This window comes from Urtica dioica, chromosome 9 (assembly GCF_054948205.1).
Source record: "Urtica dioica subsp. dioica isolate 48M chromosome 9, U.dioica_male_clone48M_v1_H2, whole genome shotgun sequence".
NCBI lineage: Eukaryota > Viridiplantae > Streptophyta > Magnoliopsida > Rosales > Urticaceae > Urtica > Urtica dioica.
The window spans coordinates 21,353,327-21,376,266 of NC_142764.1; the positions used below are offsets into that span (position 1 = coordinate 21,353,327).

Here is a 22,940-nt window from a genome sequence, read left to right on the forward strand (position 1 = left end):
CGGGTTGTTTTCCTCCCCTTCGAGGCTGAGACGATCCTTGCGATTCTTGGCGTGAAGACTCCATAATCTGGCACTTTGAGGAGAACGGAATCTATACGGTCAAAAGTGGCTACCGGATTACAATGGAAATCGCCTCATCTTCTACAGCCTCTTCCTTCGCCCTGCCAAATGCTCTGTGGGCGCCCCTCTGGAAAATTAAGCCCCCTCCCCCCAAGATCAAGATTTCCCTCTGGCGCGCCTGCCGGAACTACATTCCCACAAGAGGGAACCTGGCTAGGAGGCACATCCCGGTCGATCCCACCTGCCGCTTCTGTGGCTTCAAGAACGAGAATACATCCCACAGCCTCATCTTTTGCCCCCTGGTAGAGGCGGCCTAGGTCAACTCCCCGTTCGAGACCATCCTGGATCAATGCCAAGACCAGGACCTTTGGGAGACGATCATACGCGCTACGAAACCTCTGTCCCTCGACAACCTGGGACTGTTGGCCATCATGGCATGAGAGATTTGGTCTTACCGGAACAACCTCATCCACGAAGACAGAAAACCCGACATGGCAGCTATCTTCAGCAAAACGGTAGGTCTCTCCGAGGACTACGCGCTGTTCAACCCCTCCCCACCTCGGCAACCTGGCCCTGCCCGCTCCGCCACGTGGTCCCCCTCCACTACCAAGCGCTGGAAGCTCAACACCGACGCAGCGCTCAATCCAGACTCCGGCTCCGGTGGCATCGGAGGGTGTATCAGAGACACAGACGGCGCCTTTTGTCTCGCCTTCTGTAGCCAAATTCGCCATACCTCCTCGGTGCTCGCGGCTGAGCTGATGGCTATCCGTGAAGGCCTCATCACCGCGACCAGGCACGGCTTCTCCTCCTGTGAACTGGAGACGGACTCGATGACTGCTGTTACGCTACTCCGAGACGGGTCCAGGAATGCTAAGGAAGAAAGGTTGATTGCTGAAGATATCATTACCATCAATCATCAATGTAATTTTACTTTCCATTTTATCCGGCGAACCAGAAATTGTGTGGCCGATCGGCTTGCCTCAATGGGGGCTAAATCTCACCACTCCTCTCTGTGGTTGGACGCCCCCCCTCCCTGTATTTCGGACCTCCTTACAGCCGACTTGGCCCTTGCTCCCTGAGAGCCTTAATACAAACGTTTTCCTCAAAAAAAAAAAAAAAACTTGTATGTCATTAAAACAATAGCCTTAATTTAGAGCATACTCCAGCAAATAAAATTTGAATCAAGGCCCCAAAGATTTTTTAGATCAACTCATCACAACAGAGGCAATAGAGTAAATGAACACTATAAAAGCGATTCAATAATATTGATAGATAACACAATATTTCTAAGATTAAAGCTCAAAATTCAACGGTACCAGTAGTCTCTATAAAATAAACAGTATGTAACATATGTGACATGGGCCAAGCAATCAGATATTTGGGGTATACAAGTGGTTTTTGATGTGCTAAATTTAATTTTCATAATGAGGTGATGAATCAATTTCGTTTATGTATTTTCTTAGCCATATATATATATATATGATGAAACTATTTAAAATTTTAAATATAGGTGTGAACAATAATATATTAAAGGTAAAAAAAAAAATTCATTCTCTTAATTCGTTTTTTCTCTTTTCCTTGCCCCAATTATTATTTCATTTCTTGGTCCAATAACTAGAAGTTGTAAACAGAAGAAAATTGCATGGCTACACTTTTCTCTGATCTGATTCCATGTATGGTCCTTCTTCAAATAAAAATAAACAAGTGAAACCCCACAAGATCAAAGTTAAATTTTTATTGTATTTACATTTGCTTTTTAGAAAAAGAAGATATGTCAAAGATTTTTTTTTCCTAGGGGAGCGCAAACTCTATTATTATGTTACAGCTTACAAACCTTATTAAAATATATGAACATTAAATTAATATCTGTTGGCAAAAGTGGATAGTTAGCTTATAATAAAGTTGGTAGAGAGATCAGTCGTACGTTAACTAATATACATACATAGGAAACCCTTGAAAGAATAGGTTAAATATATAATGTCACAATGAGAAATCCAAATTGTAAGTGTTTGTTAATTTTTTTGTTCAATTAATGTTAGTCTATAATCACCATCATCGTCGTTTTGACTTGGAATATCGTCCGTTGGATCAGCTGAGAGATCATTACACTTCCAGAACTTGGCTACATTTGTCAAAGGAAGCTAATCATAAGCCACACAATATTGATATGATGACAACAAAAAAATGGTTTGGTCGAGAGTTGACACTTGAGACTAGCAAGGTAATATAAGATTATCTATCGCACAGACAAGTCCAAAGTGAGATCTAAATGGTGGCACGTGTTGATTCATTATTGGTAGATATTTAGAGCCATACACAGCTCTTACAGCAGCTTATACTGAAACTCTCAGCTCTCTTTTTTATTCCCAACATTAAATTCACATCCTCCGTATCCATCTTCTTCTCCAATATAATCTCTCTTATTATTATTATCATCATCATTATTACTATTATCTTTTTATCCATCATCATCAATTAGTAATTTCTTTTGTTATAGTAGTGGTTAGAGAGCTACAGAGATTATATTCTCTTTTCTTTTCTTTTCCAACATGTTAGATCACAATAGTGATAATATCACTCGACCAACTCTCCTTCTCTCCTAATAATAATCTCTCTCTCTCTCTCTCTCTCTCTCTCTCTCTTTCTCACTTTTTGGTCACTATATAAACCCTAATATTGGTAGGTTCTTTTGACACACATCAACAACAACAAGAAGAGTTGATCATTAAGTGAAAGCAGACCTAAAAAAACAAAAATGGGACATCACTCATGTTGCAATAAACAGAAGGTAAAGAGAGGGCTTTGGTCACCAGAAGAAGATGAGAAACTCGTTCACTACATTTCAACCTATGGCCATGGATGTTGGAGTTCTGTCCCAAAACTTGCCGGTAAAAATTCTCTTACATTTATACACTTTAATATATAGTTAGTACATACAGTTAATTGACATTTATTTTTTATTTTTCAGGATTACAAAGGTGTGGAAAGAGTTGTAGATTGAGATGGATAAACTATCTAAGACCTGACCTCAAGCGTGGAAGCTTCTCTTCTCAAGAAGCCTCTCTCATCATTGAGCTTCACAGCATTTTAGGCAACAGGTATATACTTAATTCATATCACTACTACAAAATAATGTATAAATATATATACAAATAAGGATTATATGATTATGAGTCGTAGAAACTTGGTATGACTGTTAAACGATTTAATGACTGTCAATAACTTTTATGACCGTGACGATCGACTATGTAGTAATACGGTCATGAATTGCCTATACGATATATATACGATATATATATATATTTATATATATATATATATATATATATATATATGTATGTGTTTATAACATTTGAGTGTATATATAAACAGATGGGCTCAGATTGCAAAGCACTTACCAGGAAGGACAGACAATGAGGTGAAGAACTTTTGGAACTCAAGCATAAAAAAGAAGCTTTTGTCTCATCATGATCATCAATATCTCCATCACCATCATCACTTCGTTCCTTCCTTGTTCTCTCTCCATGATCATCATCATCGTCATCATCACAACAATCTTCTTCACTACTATCCTACACCCGCTTCTACCGAATCAATACCACCAGCTGGTTTCTTCACCACTTTCACTCCAAGCCCTAATAATAATATCAATAACGATCTTATGAATATCCTCGGTAGTACTAATACTAGTACTAATTCTCATCAACCCACTAAAATTCCTCAACCATTCCTTCACTACAATAATGATCTCGCGGCTTTAGTTCCAAACCCCACTAATCATATGCTTAGTGATTCCACAGTATGGCCATCTCTAAGCAGTAATAACGTTTCTGAGCTAATAATGAATGATCATCAGACTTTCATGGGTGGTTTGGACTATTGCCAGACCGGCGACAAACTCGTTGACCAGAGTTTGACACTGTTATCAGCTAAAATAAATAATATTAATTATCCGAATACTAATGTGTCAATACCAATGTTGCCTAAACTATGTGATCCAATCAATAATAATAATAGTAGTAATAATGTTGAGTATCGTAATGATAACAACTTATTTGGCTTGGACGTGATAAATTCTTCTCATGATCAATCTCCACAACAAGCACAAGTTATTATGCCATTCAACATTGATGCTATATTGTCTTCGTTGCCGTTATCTTTGCCGGCTTCGTTACCGTTGTTGTCATCGTCTTCATCGCCGTATTCAAGCATATCAACTGTGTCTCCGTTATCTAATAACGGTCAGTTTGTCACTATCAATCCCTAGATATATATAGCTAGCTGGCTAGTTTTTTTTTGTAATTTTTTTTAAATGAGTTTATTTTTTGTATTTTATGTGGCACTAGATTGTAATTATTCATGTATTATGTTGAATATTCGATATATATTTTATTCAGTTTGATTGATATTCGTGTATATATGTTGCACAGTGCATTAATGATTTGAAGATTATTATTATTATCATTGTGTTTTTTTTTTTTTTTTTTGGAAAGTTGAGCAAATGCATAGCCATAAAAGGAAAACTTAGATATATGGTTAGTGACCAGGTTTTCCCAGTTTAGTAGTACAGAAATATGCTCATTCACACGGTGATTGATTACTCGAGTGTTTTATTATATGGATTATTTTCCCGTTTAGGTTCGAACACTTTTTTGTATATTATTGTAAAGGTATTCTCTAGTAGAAAATGAGCTATACAGGCACATGGACACTGAATTTGAAATAAAATACACTTTCAACTACATTATTAGTTGGTATACTTTTGCATCGAGGGTTTTCTTATTTATTTATTTACGTATTTCCATCAAACATGTTATTATTTCATGATCTTCTTAAGATTACAAATATGGACATGTTTGTATAAAAAATAAAATCGAGGTTAACTTTTTAAAAATACGAACGTGCCTTTTTTTTTACTTGGTGGCAGTGATTATTATTAGTAGCGTTTTTCCTTGATCTAATTATTACATAACGACATTGACTTGAATGATTAATTCTACCCAACGGGCTGCCATAATTTGTTTTGAGACATTGACTTGGCTTGGCTACAAGTATGAATGCACTCTCATTTAACTGAACATGAACATGTCGACAATATATAACAATAATAAATTATTAAATAAAAAATTGTTTGAAACCGTCGTTGTCAATAATAATAAAAAGTGTATTATTATATTCCATGCCAAGGCCGATTTAAATCTTGGGTGTCCATTTTTTTTACCACACGAGCTCATCTTCTTGATGATGTGCATTACACAAGATAAATTGGGTTTTTAGATGTGGATTCGGATGCAATTAGTCATACCCAAAAATCGCATCAAAATGAACAATGAATGCGATCCTTAAGAGTCATCGATCATCAACACATATTAGTCTTTTGTAGTTGGTTATTTCACTTTTGGATGTGACGTTGTCGCATTCAAATGTATGATTTAGTATTGGATGCGACATTATTGTCACATTCAAAGGTCGAAATAATGAGCAGGATTAAATTTTCCTCCTTTATTTTGCTCATTAAATTACGTGACAATCTAACAGAGCATTGGATGCGACATTTCACTGATGGATGCGAAATTACACGGTAAAAAATGTATTTAAAGTTCATCTTCTTCCTCACCTCTTTTATTCGAAAACAACCAGACCTCCGCATCTCTCTGTCTCTCTCTGAGTCCTCTTTCATTCAACCAGACCTCATCTGCTTATCTTATTCAAGTCGGAAATCACTACCACCGCGAAATTACACGGTCAAAAATGTATTTAAAGTTCATCTTCTTCCTCACCTCTTTTATTCGAAAACAACCAGACCTCCGCATCTCTCTGTCTCTCTCTGAGTCCTCTTTCATTCAACCAGACCTCATCTGCTTATCTTATTCAAGTCGGAAATCACTAACACCGCCCTATTCTCCTCTTAAAACACCATCACTGTCTCTCTCTCTCTCTGCGTCCTTCACTCTTCCGCCTCACTCTATCTCCCCGCGCGTGTCTTTCGCTCGGACCACACGTCGGACTCAGGCCGGCGACAACCCTGCGACCACCACCACCATCAGACCACCACAAACCCGAATTCTCTCTTTGTCTCTTCTCTTCGACCACCACCAAAAACCACGCGACCACCACGCTCGGAGATTTTGTTGGCTCCTTCACGCGACCATCACCACAGCCTCGCCAACTTCTTCACGCGACCACCAACATCACCAGCACCGTTCTCCACCGTCTTTCGCCATTACTTTCTCTCTGATCTCATGTCTCTCTATATGTCGCTCTCGCTCTCACTCTCTCTAACTCTCTCTGCCTCTAACTCTATAAATCTATTTGCCTTTCTCAGACTCTAACTCTCTAACCCTTTTTGCCTTTCTTCAAACCCCAAAAGACGCCGCTGATCCGACGCCACTGATCCGACGCCGAGGACGTCGAGCCGCTGACCATGACCGTGAACCGTGCTCTAGTTGCGCCATGCTCTCTCTCTCTCTCTCTCTTGCTATCTCTCTCTCAGTTATTCACTATTTCACTCTCTCGAACGAGCCTCTCCACCACGAAACAGCCATCTCGCACTAGCCTCAAAACATACTCAAATCAGCCCTGAAAAAGCCTAAAAAAAGCCTCCCAAACAACCCCTAAACGCACTGCCGACCGTATTTTAATTACGAGAATTTGTTTTACCAATCCGTGAGATAGGATAACCCAAAGATCGGCTTATTCACCAACTGCCTAGGCGATGGTTCTGCTTGGTGATTCTGTCACACGTCCCTACTTGGTCAAAAGTAACACCTCAGGCTAAGGCGACTATTCTCACTGGTCTCTACATTGATTTCACTTTTGTGTGCACTGATGTTGACCGGCGAGGTATGCTCAGCAAACCGTTTTTGCTCAGAGAGCGACGCAGCTATCATTCGCGATGCAAAACAAATTTTTCGTAATGCAAAGTCAAAATTGAGCCGAAAGTTCAGACTTACTTTTTGCGGACAACAAGATCTTGCAAAACAGAATATGCCAAGGGGCGTCTCTCGGGCTGATTGAGAAAATGTGATCATTAGATTTGAGATTGAAGAGTTCAAGATAATGTTGCGATTTTTACGCGCGCAAGTGCACGTGGTCGCTCAAGTAGTAAATCGTAAGTACAAGTCGATCCCACGAGGACTTTGCTTAACCGAAAATCAAACGAGCTAGCAACGAATTAAACTCAAAGAAAACAAGGAGATTATTATCTAAATTATAAAAAATAAATAAAAACACAAATTAAACACGGGTGAACGGATAGGTAAAATGCAAGGGCAAAGACTTCGCAAAACTCTCATATGGTCGGGATTCCTAGAACTACGCACAATTTTTCGGTTCTCTCTCTTCACTAATCACACTCACGTAATATTATTGTTAAATCTCTCTCGAGCATCTAACAACCTATGTCAATATCGAATTTTCATCTCTCGATCTAAAACCCTAAAAATACGACAAACATTACAATCAAGAGTGTACACACGACTCCATAGCAGCCAACTATCTCTAGCTTAGGAATGCACTACGGTGAAATAATCCTTATACACGATTATCTAAATTCTCTCTCGAGCTACTAAACAATCCTAAAAATCATGAACGAGGTAGCTAATCTCATACAAGCATTAAGCACGAAATTAATTCAAGCGATAGAGAATAAGAACATGAAAAATAAATATGAATCCACAACCATATTCAAGCAAAGCTAAGCCATCACCCTTAAGGGGTTCAGTTCATGGCGATGAGAGTAACAGAAACATAAAATAAATAAACAAACTTCATAAAAACCATATCAAAATAAAACATAAATAAAAGAGAGTTCCAAGGAATATGATTAGAAAGAAAAACGGTGAATCGTGGGTGTCAACCGTCGACGAGCGGTGGTCTTCTTCCCTGGTTTCCTCTTCTCTCCCAACTAGCCAAACAACTAATAAAAATCTAAAATAAAACCTAAGATGTGAATGAATGTTTTGAGGTTACAAGGACCCTTTAAATAGGCTTAGGGGTGCTTTTTTCGGAGTCCAAAGGCTCAAAAACGCTTAAAATCGGGTAATTAACGAAAACAACGTTTTTTGACCGCGGATGAATTGGACTGATGCGCAGTGATTTTGAAAATAAACATGCATTAGAAAGCTAAGAGAAAGCTCTATCCAAATCTGGAATTGGATCATCCAAAATATTCAATTCCAAATCTTAAAATTATGCAGAAGATGACGTCGTGTTTCTTGTTTCGCTCTAAATGCCTAATCATATGATTAGTGATTCCACAGTATGGCCATCTCTAAGCAGTAATAACGTTTCTGAGCTAATAATGAATTATCATCAGGCTTTCATGGGTGGTTTGGACTATTGTCATACCGGCGACAAACTCGTTGACCAGAGTTTGACACTGCTATCAGCTAAAATAAATAATATTAATTATCCGAATACCAATGTGTCAATACCAATGTTGCCTAAACTATGTGATCCAATCAATAATAATAATAGTAGTAATAATGTTGAGTATTGTAATGATAACAACTTATTTGGCTCGGACGTGATCAAGGTTTAAAATATCGATACCGATATCCATACCGAGATTTTGATTTTATGGATATATCGAGTGTCGACGGATATATCGACGGATATTTTATAACAATTTTAATACCGACTACCAATTATATCGGTGATATATCGATTATCGACGGATATATCAACAAAAATCTTATAACAAAATATAATAAAATATGTACCACTATTTATATTTTTAAATTTCTAATAAAACAATCAAATTTAAAATATATCTATAACTTTTTTTCTTATAGATATACATTATTAATATTTAAATTACTTTCTTATATCTATAACTTTAAAATATTTTTTAAAATAATTTTTTTCAAAGAAATTGTTATATTTTTCTACTACAGTACAAATATTCTTTAAAATAATAAAAAGGAAGATTATTATATATTTAATTATTTAGTCTATTAGTATAGATATTATATATAATACATTATTTGTCATACATATATTTATATGTATTATAAAATATAAATAAGGAAATATTGATAATATCATTATACTAAGTAAAATTAATAATTAAAAGATATAAATGATAAGAAATAATAAATAAAAATAAAATAAAAAAAAACAAATAAAACGATATTTTCAAATTTGGACTATATTTTGTCGATATTTTGGATTTTTTAACTACGAAAAAATATCGATATTTATCGATATATCATCGATATTTTAACGATATTTATAAAACGATAACGATTACAGCGGATATTTTACCGAGACTCTTCAAAAAGCGATATATCGGCGATATATCACCGATATATCCGATATTTTGAACATTGGACGTGATAAATTCATCTCATGATCAATCTCCACAACAAGCACAAGTTATTATGCCATTCAACATTGATGCTATATTGTCTTCATTGCCGTTATCTTTGCCGGCTTCGTTACCGTTGTTGTCATCGTCTTCATCGCTGTATTCAAGCATATCAACGTTGTCTCCGTCATCTAATAACGGCCAGTTTGTCCATATCAATCCCTAGATATATAGCTAACTCGCTAGTTTTTTTTGTAATTTTTTTTTAAATGAGTTTATTTTTTGTATTTTATGTCGCACTAGATTGTAATAATTTATCTATTATGTTGAATATTCGATATATATATATATATATATATATATATATATATATATATTATTCAGTTTGATTGATATCAGGCCCGGCCCTAGTAGTAGGCCACATAAGCAGTTGCTTAAGGCTCATCTCCTTTTGAAAAATATTAAGCCCAAAAAAGACCCCTTTTGAAAAATAATAAGCCCACAAATAATATGCATTTTTCTAATTATGTTGATAAGACGTCCGCGTTTGAGTTGTGGAGTCCTATATTTAATTATCATTTTGCTCTTTCTCTCTTGTCACTGACTCCTCTCTCACACCCTCTCACAAATACCAACATCCATTCAGTCAAAGTCAAGTACATGACCCACCTTCATAACAATAAGTACGTGACCCAATCTAGAAAAAAAAAAAAAAAAAGTATATCATATAATCATCTTCCATGCAAAAAAAAAATGAATTGGTATTAATAAATTATTGACCAAAATAATGAAAATATATATATAGACAAAAATAATAATAAAAAGGAGCAAAATGTTATGGCCTCATTAAATTATAGACCTAAAGATCAATAAAAGAATTAGTGATAACTAAAATGTTACAATGATAAGAGGTTATGGACTATTTACATAAAAAAAAAATAATAAAGCCTAATTATTTATTTTCGCTTAAGGTTTCAGTATGCCTTGGGCCGGTCCTGATTGATATTCGTATATATGTTGCACAGTGCATGAAGATTACTGTTAAAATGGTAAACCTAGATATGGTTAGTGATCAGATTTTCCCATAGTAACAGAAATATGCTCATTCACATGGTGATTGATTACTCGAGTGTTTTATTATATGGATTTTTATCCATTTAGGTTCGAACACTTTTTTTTGTATATTTTATATCGTTAAGGTAGAAAAGGAGCTACTAATTGTAAGAAGAAGAAATTATGTATCATATTATAAAATATAGGGATATGGACATGAATTTGAAATCAAATAAACTTTCAACTACATTAGTTGGTACATTTTTGCATCGAGGGTTTTCTTTATTTATTTATGTATTTTCTTCCAAAATGTTATGATTTCATGATCATCTTAAGATTCCAAATATGCTCATTTTTTTTTGGATAAAATCATAAATCGAGGTAAACTTTCTAAAAATACAAACGTGCCTCTTTCTTTCTTTTATTTTTTTACTTGGTGGTAGTGATTATTATTACCATTTTTCCTTGAACTAATTATTACGTAACGACATTGACTTGAATTATTAATTCTACCCAACGGGCTGCCATAATTTGTTTTGAGACATTGACTTGGCTTGGCTACAAGTATGATTGCACTCTCATTTACGCACTACTACTGAACATGAACATGTCGACAATATATAACAATAATAAATTATTAAATAAAAAATTGTTTGAAACCATCGTTGTCATTAATAATAAAAAGTGTATTATTATATTCCATGCCAAGGCCCTTGATTTAAATCTGGCGTGTCCATTTGTTTCACTTTCACCACTCAAGCCCATCTTCTCGATGATGTGCATTACCATCTACCAAAATCATGATAAACACACTAATTTACAATGAAGTATGATTATATAAACATGAGGTAGGATTCAAAGTGATCATCAATATGGTAAAGCGTTGAACATGGAAAAAGGGAAGCTTATGCAACCGAACAAATTATTACTATATTAGCTCCTCGTAGGAAAATTTCTTCTCTATTTTTTATTGATGAAAAAAAAGTAAAATGTCTTGCGAAGAAAATGGTCAGCCCAGTTGAATATTTTCATTATATCAGGAGAACTATATCTATATTTCAGAATTATGGCCATATAGCATAAATCAGTTTAGGTCAATTTGTCTACACCATCGTAAAATGTGGCCGAAATTATTGCCAAAATAATCCTCTCATCAAGAATTTTATACAGAACATCAAATTTGTCAAACATTATGATCCAAAATTCCGAATATTTTTAGAAATTGGGGTAGAAGATTAAAACCTGAGAAATTCGCAATTTCGCTAGGCAACTAGTATTGGATAGCTATCGTTTCTCATACAACTAAAAAGTTGATACATCAATGTTAAAAATATTGATCAGAACAAATTTGCCGGTCATCCATTTTTATTTAAAAAGGCACAAGTAAAGGTTGCCAAATAACATTTATGCTTCATGAATATGGATACAAAACAAAAAAAGATTAACTACTTCAATAGAAATCTATAGAAAAAGTGACCAGGACTAAATGGTCAGGTCATGAGCCAATCCAATCCTTTGTATTTTCAAAACCCCCAAATAGAGGCACAAACAGTACACCATACCCAAAGAGAGAAAACAGAGCTTTGGCTTTGAGTTTGTGATTTTTTCTTTTCTTTTCTTCCCTTTCAAGTTTGAAAATGAACAGAAAGCATATTCTTCTAAAGCTGATTTAGCGAAGCACGGTGTTAAGCCGTGATTCTTGACCGGCCCTTTGCGATTCTTCGAGCAATGATTTTTCGCCCGCCCTTGGTCGCTTTTCTGATCGTGTTTCACACAGACATAAACACTCTTAAGAACAGACTCTAAAACATTCTCAGAGAGTAATACTTGAGTTTAACGGCTATTGGCTAGTATCGGATCAAGATATTGCATACACTACTACAAATTTAGCTAGAGTTTTATACGACATTTTCATCTAGCGAAAAAATCAGAACCAAAATCTAGAGTTCTTCCGAAAGAGAAAGCAAAAGAGTGTGAATACCGTGCAAAGTAACCGTGCTTCCTCTTTCGCTTGAGAGTGCTCGGTTGGAATGTCCGCTTCGGAAACAAGAGCATTGGCTCTTGTGACAGAGAGTCATCACCTGATCAAAATCACCAACAATGGAAGTTAAAAATACACTGTCTTTAACTTGTGAACATTATATACATATCATTGTTTCATTCAGCTCCTTTTTCCAATGACACTTGAGCGAATTAGCTTATGCTTAAAGATGAATTATTGAAAACCATCGGATTATTAGAGCTAATTATTCAATCAGGATGTAAAGAGACAATGAAATCGATGGACTATTAAAGTATTAACCGAAAAAAAAAATCTCAAATATTTTTTCGAGTGACAAACAGTGGGGGTGAGACGAAACGAGTACCTTCGGGCAAGAAGAAACGGAGAGAAGGCAATCCGCAAGGGTGAACGAAACCCTCGTTCGCAATGGTTCTCTCCGATTCGGCGTCGTATTGAGGGAGATTCAGATGCAGAAGCGACGGAAAGAGCTTGGGAGTGACGTCAATGGCGTTGGATAAAATAGGGGAATTGACCGCTGTGGTCTTTGGGTTGAACAACGGTTTACTGAACAGCCGGTTGAGAATGGACGAGCCTGTGCGAATCAGGGTTTTGGACGCCATTTCTGAACCAGATTCGAATTCGACAATCTTTCTTTCTTTCTTTTTTCTTCCTAAAACCCTAACGTGATAGAGAAAGAGGGCTAGACTATTTTTCTTTTTCCTTTTTCTTATTTTTACCGGGTAAATGATTTTATTTTTTAGTTTACTTTTAGATTTTTAGAATTCATCTATAGACAAGTGGACGAAAATACCCCCACCACCCATATCTGTCTTCCTTCTTTTTCTTTTTCTTTTTTCTTTGTTGAACGCTCTTCCTTCTGGTTTAAAAAATAAGTAGATAAATCCTCTTCCTTCTTTTTCTATTTTAAAAATAGTCCGTATGTTTTTTTTTTGGATCATATGAAAAAATGAATATATTATTGTACTTAGATCTAAATTCGTCACGGGACATAAAATGTTTGACACTAATGATATATTTTAATTAATAATCTTTTCTAGTTAAAAAAAAATATCACCTTTTGTAAGTTTGATCTCTATTTTCGTCAGAAATATAAAAATAAAATAAATCGTTAGTCCTGTCTTTGCAATCTTACTAGATCATCTTAGGTTGCCAACCTTCTTTGTACACAACACTTTAATTGGTTGAACAACACATTCCAATTTGTTAACCATGAAAAAGAGAGAGAGAGAGAGAGAGAGAGAGAGAGAGAGAGAGAGAGAGCATATTTATGAGTCAATAATTTGGACAATTTTTTTTCTAAAAATAAAATAAAATACACATCTATAATCACTTTGTCACAAAGGGTTTAGTAGAAATTCTCTCAAATTTACTCATGTAGATTAGATACAAGAAATGTCTATATTGATTGGCTGATATGAAAACTTCAGGGACAAACTTCCCATTCACAGAAGCTTTGGATTCTTACGAGTATAAAGCTCTTACGAGTAACAAGCAAACGCACATGCAAATTAAATGCACATGCTGTCCAAAAGCTAACCTTTTTAATGTTAGAAGGTAAGAATCAGCAAAAAATGCTTTCAGCTTAAATTGCTGTAGCTTCAATATATTATCTTAGAATATTCGAACCACACTTCCAAAGCAATTGTCCTCGAACTCTTTGGTTTACCGTATGTACAACTCACTACTCGAATCCAATTCCAGATATACATATATTTTTTTCCAGACTAAATATCTATATATGTATGTAATAAAATTGTAAAATCAAACCCCAAACGGAATACACAAGCACAATTCAATCTATACTGAGAATGACAAAGGGTCCAATAAACAATAACGGACACACACTGGCAATACTAAAACATGCCAAATGGTATTACACGGAGCATTTGCTCTGTCACGGAAATGTTAAAGAACTGAAACAATTGACACAATGGAAGATCGGGACTCGGAAAGCTAAAAACTTGCGACAACTGAGAAACCGTAATCAACTCTCAAGTAGAAACTTTGAAAGATTAAAAATGAAAAGATCAAGAAAATTCGTCAGAACCCCAAATTTACACACATACACACAAATCATGTGGGCTCCAAATGATGACTCTCATTGCTCTGGCTGCATCGCTGAAGAAATCCAATCTGAGATAGCTGTATGAACTTCCGAATCGAAAATTGGAGAAAGTGAGAGAGGTGTAACTGAAACCTGTAGCTCCAAAGTATTATTCAACAATCAGCCATGAAAAAAAAAACTATTGCATTCATTGGGTCAATGAAAGCATAAATGAGTTTGACTTACGAAACCGTTTTCAAGGGCTCGGAAATCCAGGTCCTCACTTGTTGCATCCTGCTCTTTGTCTAGAAACTGCAAACATGTAAATTTACACACTTGGTTCTTTGCTTGGCAAAAACTAGAACAGTCAAACGAGAACAACCTAATAAACTAAACAACATGCTAAGCATAAAGGACGAACAATGATTATCTTGTTTCATTTCAGCTTTCTCCAATTCTGTTAACAGCTTATAAATTTTATATGTATAACACCTAAATTTACTTCATTGCCTTCCTTACCTCAAGCCGAAAGTATTTTTTAACCCGCTCGGGCTCACTTTTTCCTGCAGCTCCGGTGGATTCAACCTCCACGATGCTCTTCCTTTGTGTTGTCAATCGACGAGCCGCACCCTAAGGAGAAGATAAAACTTAGTTCGAGAAGAAGAACAATATATGCACTAATAGTTGATAGCAGAAACACTAATGCATGCTTTAAACTCCTAATCAAAACTACTCACCGCAGCTGAGGCATCACGACCAAGCTGTGCTAGCTGGAGTCCAAGGCTTTGTTGGTTAGACATGAAATGTCCTGTCGGGTACCGAGAAGTTGTAACAGCCTGCCAACTGGGAGTAGATCGCCAATTACTTTGCTTGGTTAATCTAAGACCCTGGTGAATACATGGAAACACAGCTACGCATAAAGTTTGGAGGATAAATCAGTGTGATACAACGATAGTAATGCGACAAAGTTGATAAGTAACGAATAAATTCTTTTTAACCCAATGATGGAACAGTCGCAAAGCCAATTATTAACGGAATGAAAGCTCTTCGTTAAGTTGATAAGCAGTTTCTTTTTTATTTTTGAGTTGTGATTTAATGCATAAAATTAATGCGATATCTACTACTCCAAAAACATGAAATACAAAACCGAAAAAATTGTTTACTGGTTAATAACCATGTTCGTATATGTATGCAGAACAAGTTCTTGTGATGACGAGAACGCTGAATCATTAAATAGTTAGTTATAAGGCGTTAGCAGCAAAAGCAAAAGAATAGCTTACATACATACCTTATTTGTCGATGGAGAAGTTGGAATTTCCACATTTAGAGAACAAGTTTTGGGAAAAACCCCCTTTTCAATATCTCTAATAGCTGCATTAATCAATGGCAAGCACACGGCAACTGCATCTTTAAAATCACTTTCCTGGCTTTCATCCTTCTTCCTACGGGATCAACAAAATATTACTTAGTTATTCTATATTTTGTTTTAATACATCAATCGTAATATGTGAACAAAAACTATTTTAACAAACTCACCAATTCAGAGAAATAGACAAAGATGGTACACCACAGATCATTGCTTCTCTAGCCCCAGCAACAACACCAGAGTAATACCTGGCAAATTAATAGCATAATAATCAACTTCTCAACAAAGTTTGTAACTTGTAAGACAAATTATAATAAAGACAAAAAAAACATTGGTGAAGAGAAAGAAAAGCACAAGGAATCATTTACAGGTAAGTAAATGACGACGTACATGTGATGGCCACAGCTTGATCCCCTGTTTATTCCACTAATTACCTGAAACCATATTCCAAATACGTTCTTGAGAAAATTATGGGCATCTAAACACATTCACCATTTTGAATATGACTTCATACAAATGCTAACCAGCAAAGGCTTTGTCCAAGAGAACAGTGCCCCGGACAATGCTAGTGAAACACAATCTGCCGGAGTTCCTGCAAAGTAAGAATCGCCAAGAAACCTATCAGTATTAATTACAAGAACCCTAACAGGAAATAAAGTATATTGATTAAACTTTGAATATCTTTAAACCAAAGCTCAAACAGCATTACCCCATTTCACAGCCAAACAAAATACCAACAAACTCTCAATAAATTTGTGTCCTCTACTTAAATTTCCAGTTGGTGGCACAGTTTCACAGTAGGAAATTCCCCTCAGTTAAACCAAGACAAAGCAATGAAATTTCGGTCCAAAGTTCTCATACGCACACATATATAGATAAACCTGTACCTGAAACTTCATAAGCTGTGGCACCATTAATCTCAGCAGAACTCACAGCTATCGTTTCTCGAACTGTCACGGAATGGCCAGAGACTGATTTATCCCTATAATAAACCAAACCAAATTCCAAAATTCTTACCGAATAAGCGTCAACAAGCACAAGAATCATATAGAAATATGAAAAACAGACATCTAAGTACAACTTTATTTCAATATATATATACATATATATATACATAATAATAAATACAAACTCACGATTGAGGAGCGCAGACGTGGACATCGTAAAGGCCATTAGAAACGAGAGCTTCAACGAGGCAAGTGAGTCCAGGAGCGTCGATTCCATCACCATTAGTGACCAAAACGATTGGCTTCAAGCTATTTTCGGCTTTATCATCGGAGCTCGGAGAGGTGGGTTCTTTAGGATCATCGGAAACGTCCTTGGACTGTTCTCCGCCGAGTTTCTTCCTGAGAAGAGCTTCCTGGAGGTTCGAGACCAGTCCCGGAGGGAACAGATTGTTGCCGTTTTTCACCGAGGTCGAACTCATTGGTACCGATTTGAGGATTGAGGATGAAGAAACCTGAAATCACAAACCCTAGATAGATAGAGAGATTGGACAAGTGAAAAGGAGGGAATTCTTTTGTTAGGCTGGCTGTGAAATGAATGTGTATGACAACATATATAGAAACACACACACATATATAGATATATTATTGATGGACCGCTTCAACCGGAGTTATTCTTGGACTCTTACATTTTATTTCATTAAATTATTTTTTATTTGTCTTTGCATATATACATTAAAGAGAATAAATAATAATACGAGCAAACAGGCATGAGATTAACTACATTTTTTTAACATTTATGTTAGAAAATTATACCATAAATCACGACGAAATTATTGGAAGTAAAAAATAAGCATGAGTTTAACTGCATTTTTTAGTATTTTAATAATTAAACTATAATTTTAATAAGAAATAGTTGAATCCGTTCTTTTTTATATTCTCAACTCTTTATTCATTCATTTGAGATGTTTAATTTTATATAAATATTCTATTAAAAAAATTATAGAATCACTAATATAATTAACTAATCGCTAAAAACTTAATACAATTTATTTATTTTGTATTAAACATATACTAAAAAATTATTGCTTTTATTTTTTTGTTCATTCTTATTGTTGTGTGAATTTTATTCCGTTGGATCCTCTATGACATTGTTTGGTTTGCCAAAACAATTTTGTTAAAGTTGTTCGAGTGAAGCTGCAAGAAGATGTTCAAGACCCGGGTTACTTATGCTGCATTATCCTCCCGCGCGAATATAACTGAAAACTTTTCAGATAAAAATATATTGGGTATAGATGATTTCCGATTTGTGTGATTCGTTGTGATCACTGTATTGATCTGAATTTGTGAGTGCGTGTTTGCATTGACGTGCTTGATAATTTTCGGGAGAAGATTTGGAGAAACATAGAGAGAGTCTCTAATCCGATGGAAGCTTGGATTTACATCCATTGGAATAGTCAAAGACGGTGGTGTTTGTGAGAGAGTCATCAAACTTAATATTCATATTCTTTTGACCGATTTGGATTGATATAACCCTGACGTATCAATCCCCTACGTTGATGGTTTATCACCGAACAGGGTTACCAATTTTTTTGTGTCATTTGCTGTATTTTGTTTGATTGTTTGCTTGTTTATCACTTGATTAAAAATGTCTAAAACAATCAGTTATCTGACCCACTAATTGAACAATAATCTTAATCACGTTTAGTAATTTCATATTCAATTGACCTTTTAAATATATTAAATATTAAACTTCTGAAATAATTTTACATAGATGAGGATTCCATCGTTAACTCGACTAGAGTTTGTTTGACAATTATTATTTAAATAGAAACATTTTGAAAAATTAAATAATATTTAAAAAAATTACTATTTTTACTATTTTTTTAAGAGACATATGACTTTACCAATATTAAATAATTGTAGAAAATTTGTATTGGCACCAAAACTTTGTTTTAAAAATGGTGATCTTAACAATTAGTTATCAGTTACGTATATTTTACATTTGGCAAAATGAAAGACAATTAATTTATAGAAAATTATGGACATAAGTACATAATTAAACATGTAAATTTAGCACCTCCTAATATGATGAAATTACTTACTAAAAATTACTACAAAACCAAATAAGATTTTTTTAATCGAATTAAAAGACAGGGATGCAAGTTCAGCAGTAGTCCATTCTATTTATTGCAAAAAAATAAATAATAATTAAAAGTCTAAGATTGGTACCAAGATGAATGTATTTACTAATTGTGATTGAACATTGATATTGACAAAGTGTGATGCTTTGTATGAAGTTAGGATAAGAGCTTTGGTTTTGGATAAGCGGTGTGATTAAGATATTTTTTTGTCCAGTTTTGTACAAACAGATGTGACGACTTATGATTATGACGTGTAAATGAAATTTTAGAAAACGTTATTCTTCAAATTATATAACTAATCATAAATAAACAGATAAATATTATTGACGGTAATTGTTATTAGATTTTTTATACGTTAGGCGGTTTATTGTTTATTGATATTGGAAATTATCTTAGATATAGTCATATTTATGGACATGTACTACGCTTGGGAAAAGAGGGTATTGTTTATATGTCCATTTGTCTTATTTTCACAACATAAAATAGTACTATTTATTGGGCTATACACGCAGTTTTGTATCAAACTGTAGTTGGAATTATTCTCTATGTAAGGAAAGGAATTGGACAGATTATGCTATCTGTTCTTAAATTTATTTATATCATTAAATTATTTTTATATTTTTTGAAGAATGAGGATTGAACCACAACCTCCAATAAGAAGTTATAAGATATTGAAGAATCATTATACTATAAGTTATACCGTGCCCAATAAAATATCATTAGACCTCAAAGAATGTGGCTTCCCATGATCTGTTTTAATAAGAAGTTATGTCCGGTCAAATTCCAGAAAACAATAATAAATAAACACATGCAATATTTTTCAGACCTGATAAATAACATCGGTCCTAAATATTTATCGTCGTAAATACAGTGATAAACGTGACGTGTCATGTGCATTATTTAATTTCATTGGGTTGACATTTTGTAAATGTGTATGTAATATTCAGGATTTTTGGGCATAGAACTAAAAAATTTTGGTTCCACGCTATTGAAACTTCTGTTTCAGTGGCGCGTCATATAATTAACGGAATTTTCAGTTCCATAAAAGAACCGAAAATGGAGGGGAATAACCGGAAGAACTTCCTTTCGGTTATTTTTTTTTTCTTTTGGGCCGTTGAATTTAAATTCAACGACTAAAAAGTCATCATTTTTGGACTTGTCGCGACGAATTCTTATGTTCGCCACGTCGAGGTAAATTTTTTTTTTTATTATTAATTTGCATTTAGAATCTGTTTAATTCAGTTCTAACATTAAAACTATTACTTAACCAAAACTCAAAATTTTTGGTGGCACCGAAAATTTTGATTCCGGTTAGACGGGATTTTCAGTCATTAACAACCGGAAAATTCCATATCGTTGATGTGTTCTACTTCGGAACGGATTTTTGATATAGTTCGTATGCCCGAGACTAGTACTTAGATGTGATATGTGTTCTATTATTTATTCGTTTAAGAATGATTTTTAATCTTACATCATACAATATATCATCACCTACACTAAACATTTAAACACAAATTTACAGTATAAAAGATTTTGTAAGTTTCGTAATGATTACACTTTCGGATTTTCCTTGGAGGTCATCTCATATGCAAGTGATTTTGCCACACAAGCTACATCACGGCCTCAAATTAAAAAATTAAGAAGCTTTTGAAAATTTGAGCATTTAACCTTTATTGACAATAATTTAAAGTGTGGTTATCTAAATAGTTTATAGTCCGTTTCTTTATATTTATATTCTTTTGATCTAAAGATTAAAAAAAAGGGCCAGCTCAAACTAAAATTATTTTACATTTCTAAAATGAACTCATATTTATAGACTAAAACAGCCACATTAACACCCTAATTTTCTAGTGTAATATATTTCCTTCTTGCACAAATCGCTAACTTTTTTTTCTTCAAATCGCACTTTCCGTTGGAGTATTCAGAAATTAATTGATTAATAAATGCTCACTATAACAATAAAAGTGCACAATAATTTACTATGTATGGTTGATAAAAGTGCACAAAAAGTATGAAAATGGCCAATTTAAATATTTGACATTGCTAAATAAACAACGTATGGTAAATTTTAGGTAAATAACCGTAAATACTGACGTGGCCTAATATGTGGAGGTGACTATTTATCTAAAATTTACGTCTGTAAATACATAAAAATAATTATTTATCTAAGATTTACTAAACGTTGATTATTTAGTAATATGAAACGTTTAAGTTGTCTATTTTCCTAATGGATCAATAATTTTACTATGTACGATTGCAACATATTTGTCATAGGTTAATTTCAAATACATGATATTGGAAGGATTCTGAATTCAACATTAGTACTGAAATCAATATGAGAAATACAAATCGAAATTAACAATGTATCAATTACCAAAAACAAATCACTTATTATGCAAGGTTGCTAGATTTTGAATAATCCAATTTGTAAGATTTTACCCAAATTTTCAAAGTATGGAAGAAAGTGATTTGGAAGGAATTTGGTTAACCATCCATGTTTGATAAAGTGAAGTAAAGAGAAAGATCAAATCACTAATTCAATAAAATAAAATAAAAATGGCTTACCCAATATAAGAATAAGAAACTTAGGTCTGAGCTTAATTTTCGACCTAGGGTCCATTATTTGCCATGTATTATTACATTATTCTTCTTTAATGGAAAACTTTGTACAATTAAAAAAAAAAAAAAAACTAATATTAGCTATGGAAAAAGTGTGTACGATAATTTTCGCTCAAGGATAGCAGTATGTTCAAGCTCAATTTAATTATGAGTCAATAAAGATAATCTTATTGTGCTTTAACAACATAAATAATAATTTTGAATGTACTGAGTCACGTTTCCTTATTGAGTACAATAATTTGGATCGTTCAAATGAGTTAAGAGCATTTGTAGATATTTCCAACAAATAATTTAAATATGTATGGGCAACTTTAAACCCAAATCAAGAACTATACACCAAAAGAAGAGGGAGAAAAAAGTGGTCATTACTTTGTTAAGTAGTTTGGTTGTACTTGTTCTCTCTAAATATAGTCAGCCTCATTTTCTAAATGGGTCCTCATAAAAAGCTATGAAATGCATGTCAATATGATTATAACCCTCAAGCTTTAATAGATTCTCACCCAAGCCTTATCTGTCTCAAACTGACAAAGTAGTTTATAATATTATACCACAGCTACATGTTCAAGGTTGGTATTATAATATTGATGCCAAACTTGGTTTTCTCACAAAAACTTCCCCAAGTTGAGAGACATGGTATGATTATTTATTCATTCAAAGCAAAAATATAAAAAATAAAAAATGATTTGGCAACAAAATAATGACATAACAAGTTCTTCATTAATAGCCCCATCAACGCTATGGTGTACAATTTATATAATACCTACCTCATCCACTCTTCTTTCTATGTGACATGTTGTTTTGAGCTTTAAGTTTGATCCAAATAATATGAGTTAATTCTGCTATTTGAGACTGTTTTGAATTCCATTAATGTTTTTAGTTGTAGTAGTTTTGCTTGAACGTCTCGTTTGTCAAATGGTTGAGCTCATGAACCATGTTGGTGCACAAATGATTCTACTATAGCTGATTTTTGTTCGTTAAGGAATATCTCGACCCTTGTTCTGGATCGAGTTTTGAATATATTGCGGTAGCAATGAAAGAACTTGCTTAGAAAGAACTCGCAAAAAAATTATGTTAACTCCGACCCTATAGAATTACATAGTTTTTTGTTCCCGACTATGGAAGACAAAATGGTTTCGGGGTCTCGAGGACAAGAATACGATATTGTGAAAAGTGTGGCCTTGTTACTTAGTATAAAATAAATCAGTAGTATTTTTTTTTTCTTCCATAAATTAGTTTAAGGACTGAAATAAAAATATATTTAATTACTACAAATGCTCAAAGAAACATTTTTTTTTAGAAAAAAAGAAAGGTAAGCCATACAAAAATATATTCACTTTTTAAGAAATAATACTCCTGCCTTTTAGTTACAAAAAAGAA

The 22,940-nt window shown here is 34.1% G+C and overlaps 3 protein-coding genes across 3 annotated transcripts; 1 reads left to right on the top strand and 2 right to left on the bottom strand.

The window, feature by feature from the left end:
• Positions 1-2,757: 2,757 nt before the first annotated feature.
• Positions 2,758-4,352, top strand: LOC149385745 (uncharacterized). The gene is made up of 3 exons (XM_089626107.1): positions 2,758-2,948; positions 3,029-3,158; positions 3,433-4,352. The coding sequence occupies exons 1-3, from the start codon at positions 2,816-2,818 to the stop codon at positions 4,325-4,327; spliced, it is 1,158 nt and encodes a 385-aa protein (XP_089482233.1). The 5' UTR covers positions 2,758-2,815; the 3' UTR covers positions 4,328-4,352.
• Positions 4,353-11,760: 7,408 nt separating this feature from the next.
• On the bottom strand, positions 11,761-13,182 carry LOC149385746 (Ribosomal protein L34). The gene is made up of 3 exons (XM_089626106.1): positions 12,790-13,182; positions 12,405-12,504; positions 11,761-12,181 (listed from the first exon to the last, which is right to left on the bottom strand). Exons 1-3 carry the CDS (start codon positions 13,043-13,045, stop codon positions 12,109-12,111), a joined length of 429 nt encoding a protein of 142 aa, XP_089482232.1. The 5' UTR covers positions 13,046-13,182; the 3' UTR covers positions 11,761-12,108.
• Positions 13,183-14,181: 999 nt separating this feature from the next.
• On the bottom strand, positions 14,182-17,428 carry LOC149385747 (Survival protein SurE-like phosphatase/nucleotidase). The gene is made up of 10 exons (XM_089627221.1): positions 16,993-17,428; positions 16,744-16,838; positions 16,381-16,448; positions 16,247-16,290; positions 16,027-16,104; positions 15,779-15,932; positions 15,228-15,377; positions 15,010-15,120; positions 14,737-14,802; positions 14,182-14,643 (listed from the first exon to the last, which is right to left on the bottom strand). Exons 1-10 carry the CDS (start codon positions 17,280-17,282, stop codon positions 14,545-14,547), a joined length of 1,155 nt encoding a protein of 384 aa, XP_089483347.1. The 5' UTR covers positions 17,283-17,428; the 3' UTR covers positions 14,182-14,544.
• Between the last annotated feature and the right edge of the window lie 5,512 nt (positions 17,429-22,940).

Excerpts from the sequence above, each read along its gene's own strand:
- LOC149385745 (XM_089626107.1), top strand. The coding sequence starts at position 2,816 with ATGGGACATCACTCATGTTGCAATAAACAGAAGGTAAAGAGAGGGCTT. Across the intron at positions 2,949-3,028 it reads TTCTGTCCCAAAACTTGCCG|GATTACAAAGGTGTGGAAAG; the intron begins GTAAAAATTCTC and ends TTTATTTTTCAG. Across the intron at positions 3,159-3,432 it reads CACAGCATTTTAGGCAACAG|ATGGGCTCAGATTGCAAAGC; the intron begins GTATATACTTAA and ends ATATATAAACAG.
- LOC149385747 (XM_089627221.1), bottom strand. The coding sequence starts at position 17,282 with ATGAGTTCGACCTCGGTGAAAAACGGCAACAATCTGTTCCCTCCGGGA. Across the intron at positions 16,449-16,743 it reads CACAGCTTATGAAGTTTCAG|GAACTCCGGCAGATTGTGTT; the intron begins GTACAGGTTTAT and ends CTTACTTTGCAG. Across the intron at positions 14,644-14,736 it reads GAGCCCTTGAAAACGGTTTC|GTTTCAGTTACACCTCTCTC; the intron begins GTAAGTCAAACT and ends TTGGAGCTACAG.
- LOC149385746 (XM_089626106.1), bottom strand. The coding sequence starts at position 13,045 with ATGGCGTCCAAAACCCTGATTCGCACAGGCTCGTCCATTCTCAACCGG. Across the intron at positions 12,505-12,789 it reads CCGTTTCTTCTTGCCCGAAG|GTGATGACTCTCTGTCACAA; the intron begins GTACTCGTTTCG and ends GATTTTGATCAG. Across the intron at positions 12,182-12,404 it reads AAGCACGGTTACTTTGCACG|AAAAGCGACCAAGGGCGGGC; the intron begins GTATTCACACTC and ends AAACACGATCAG.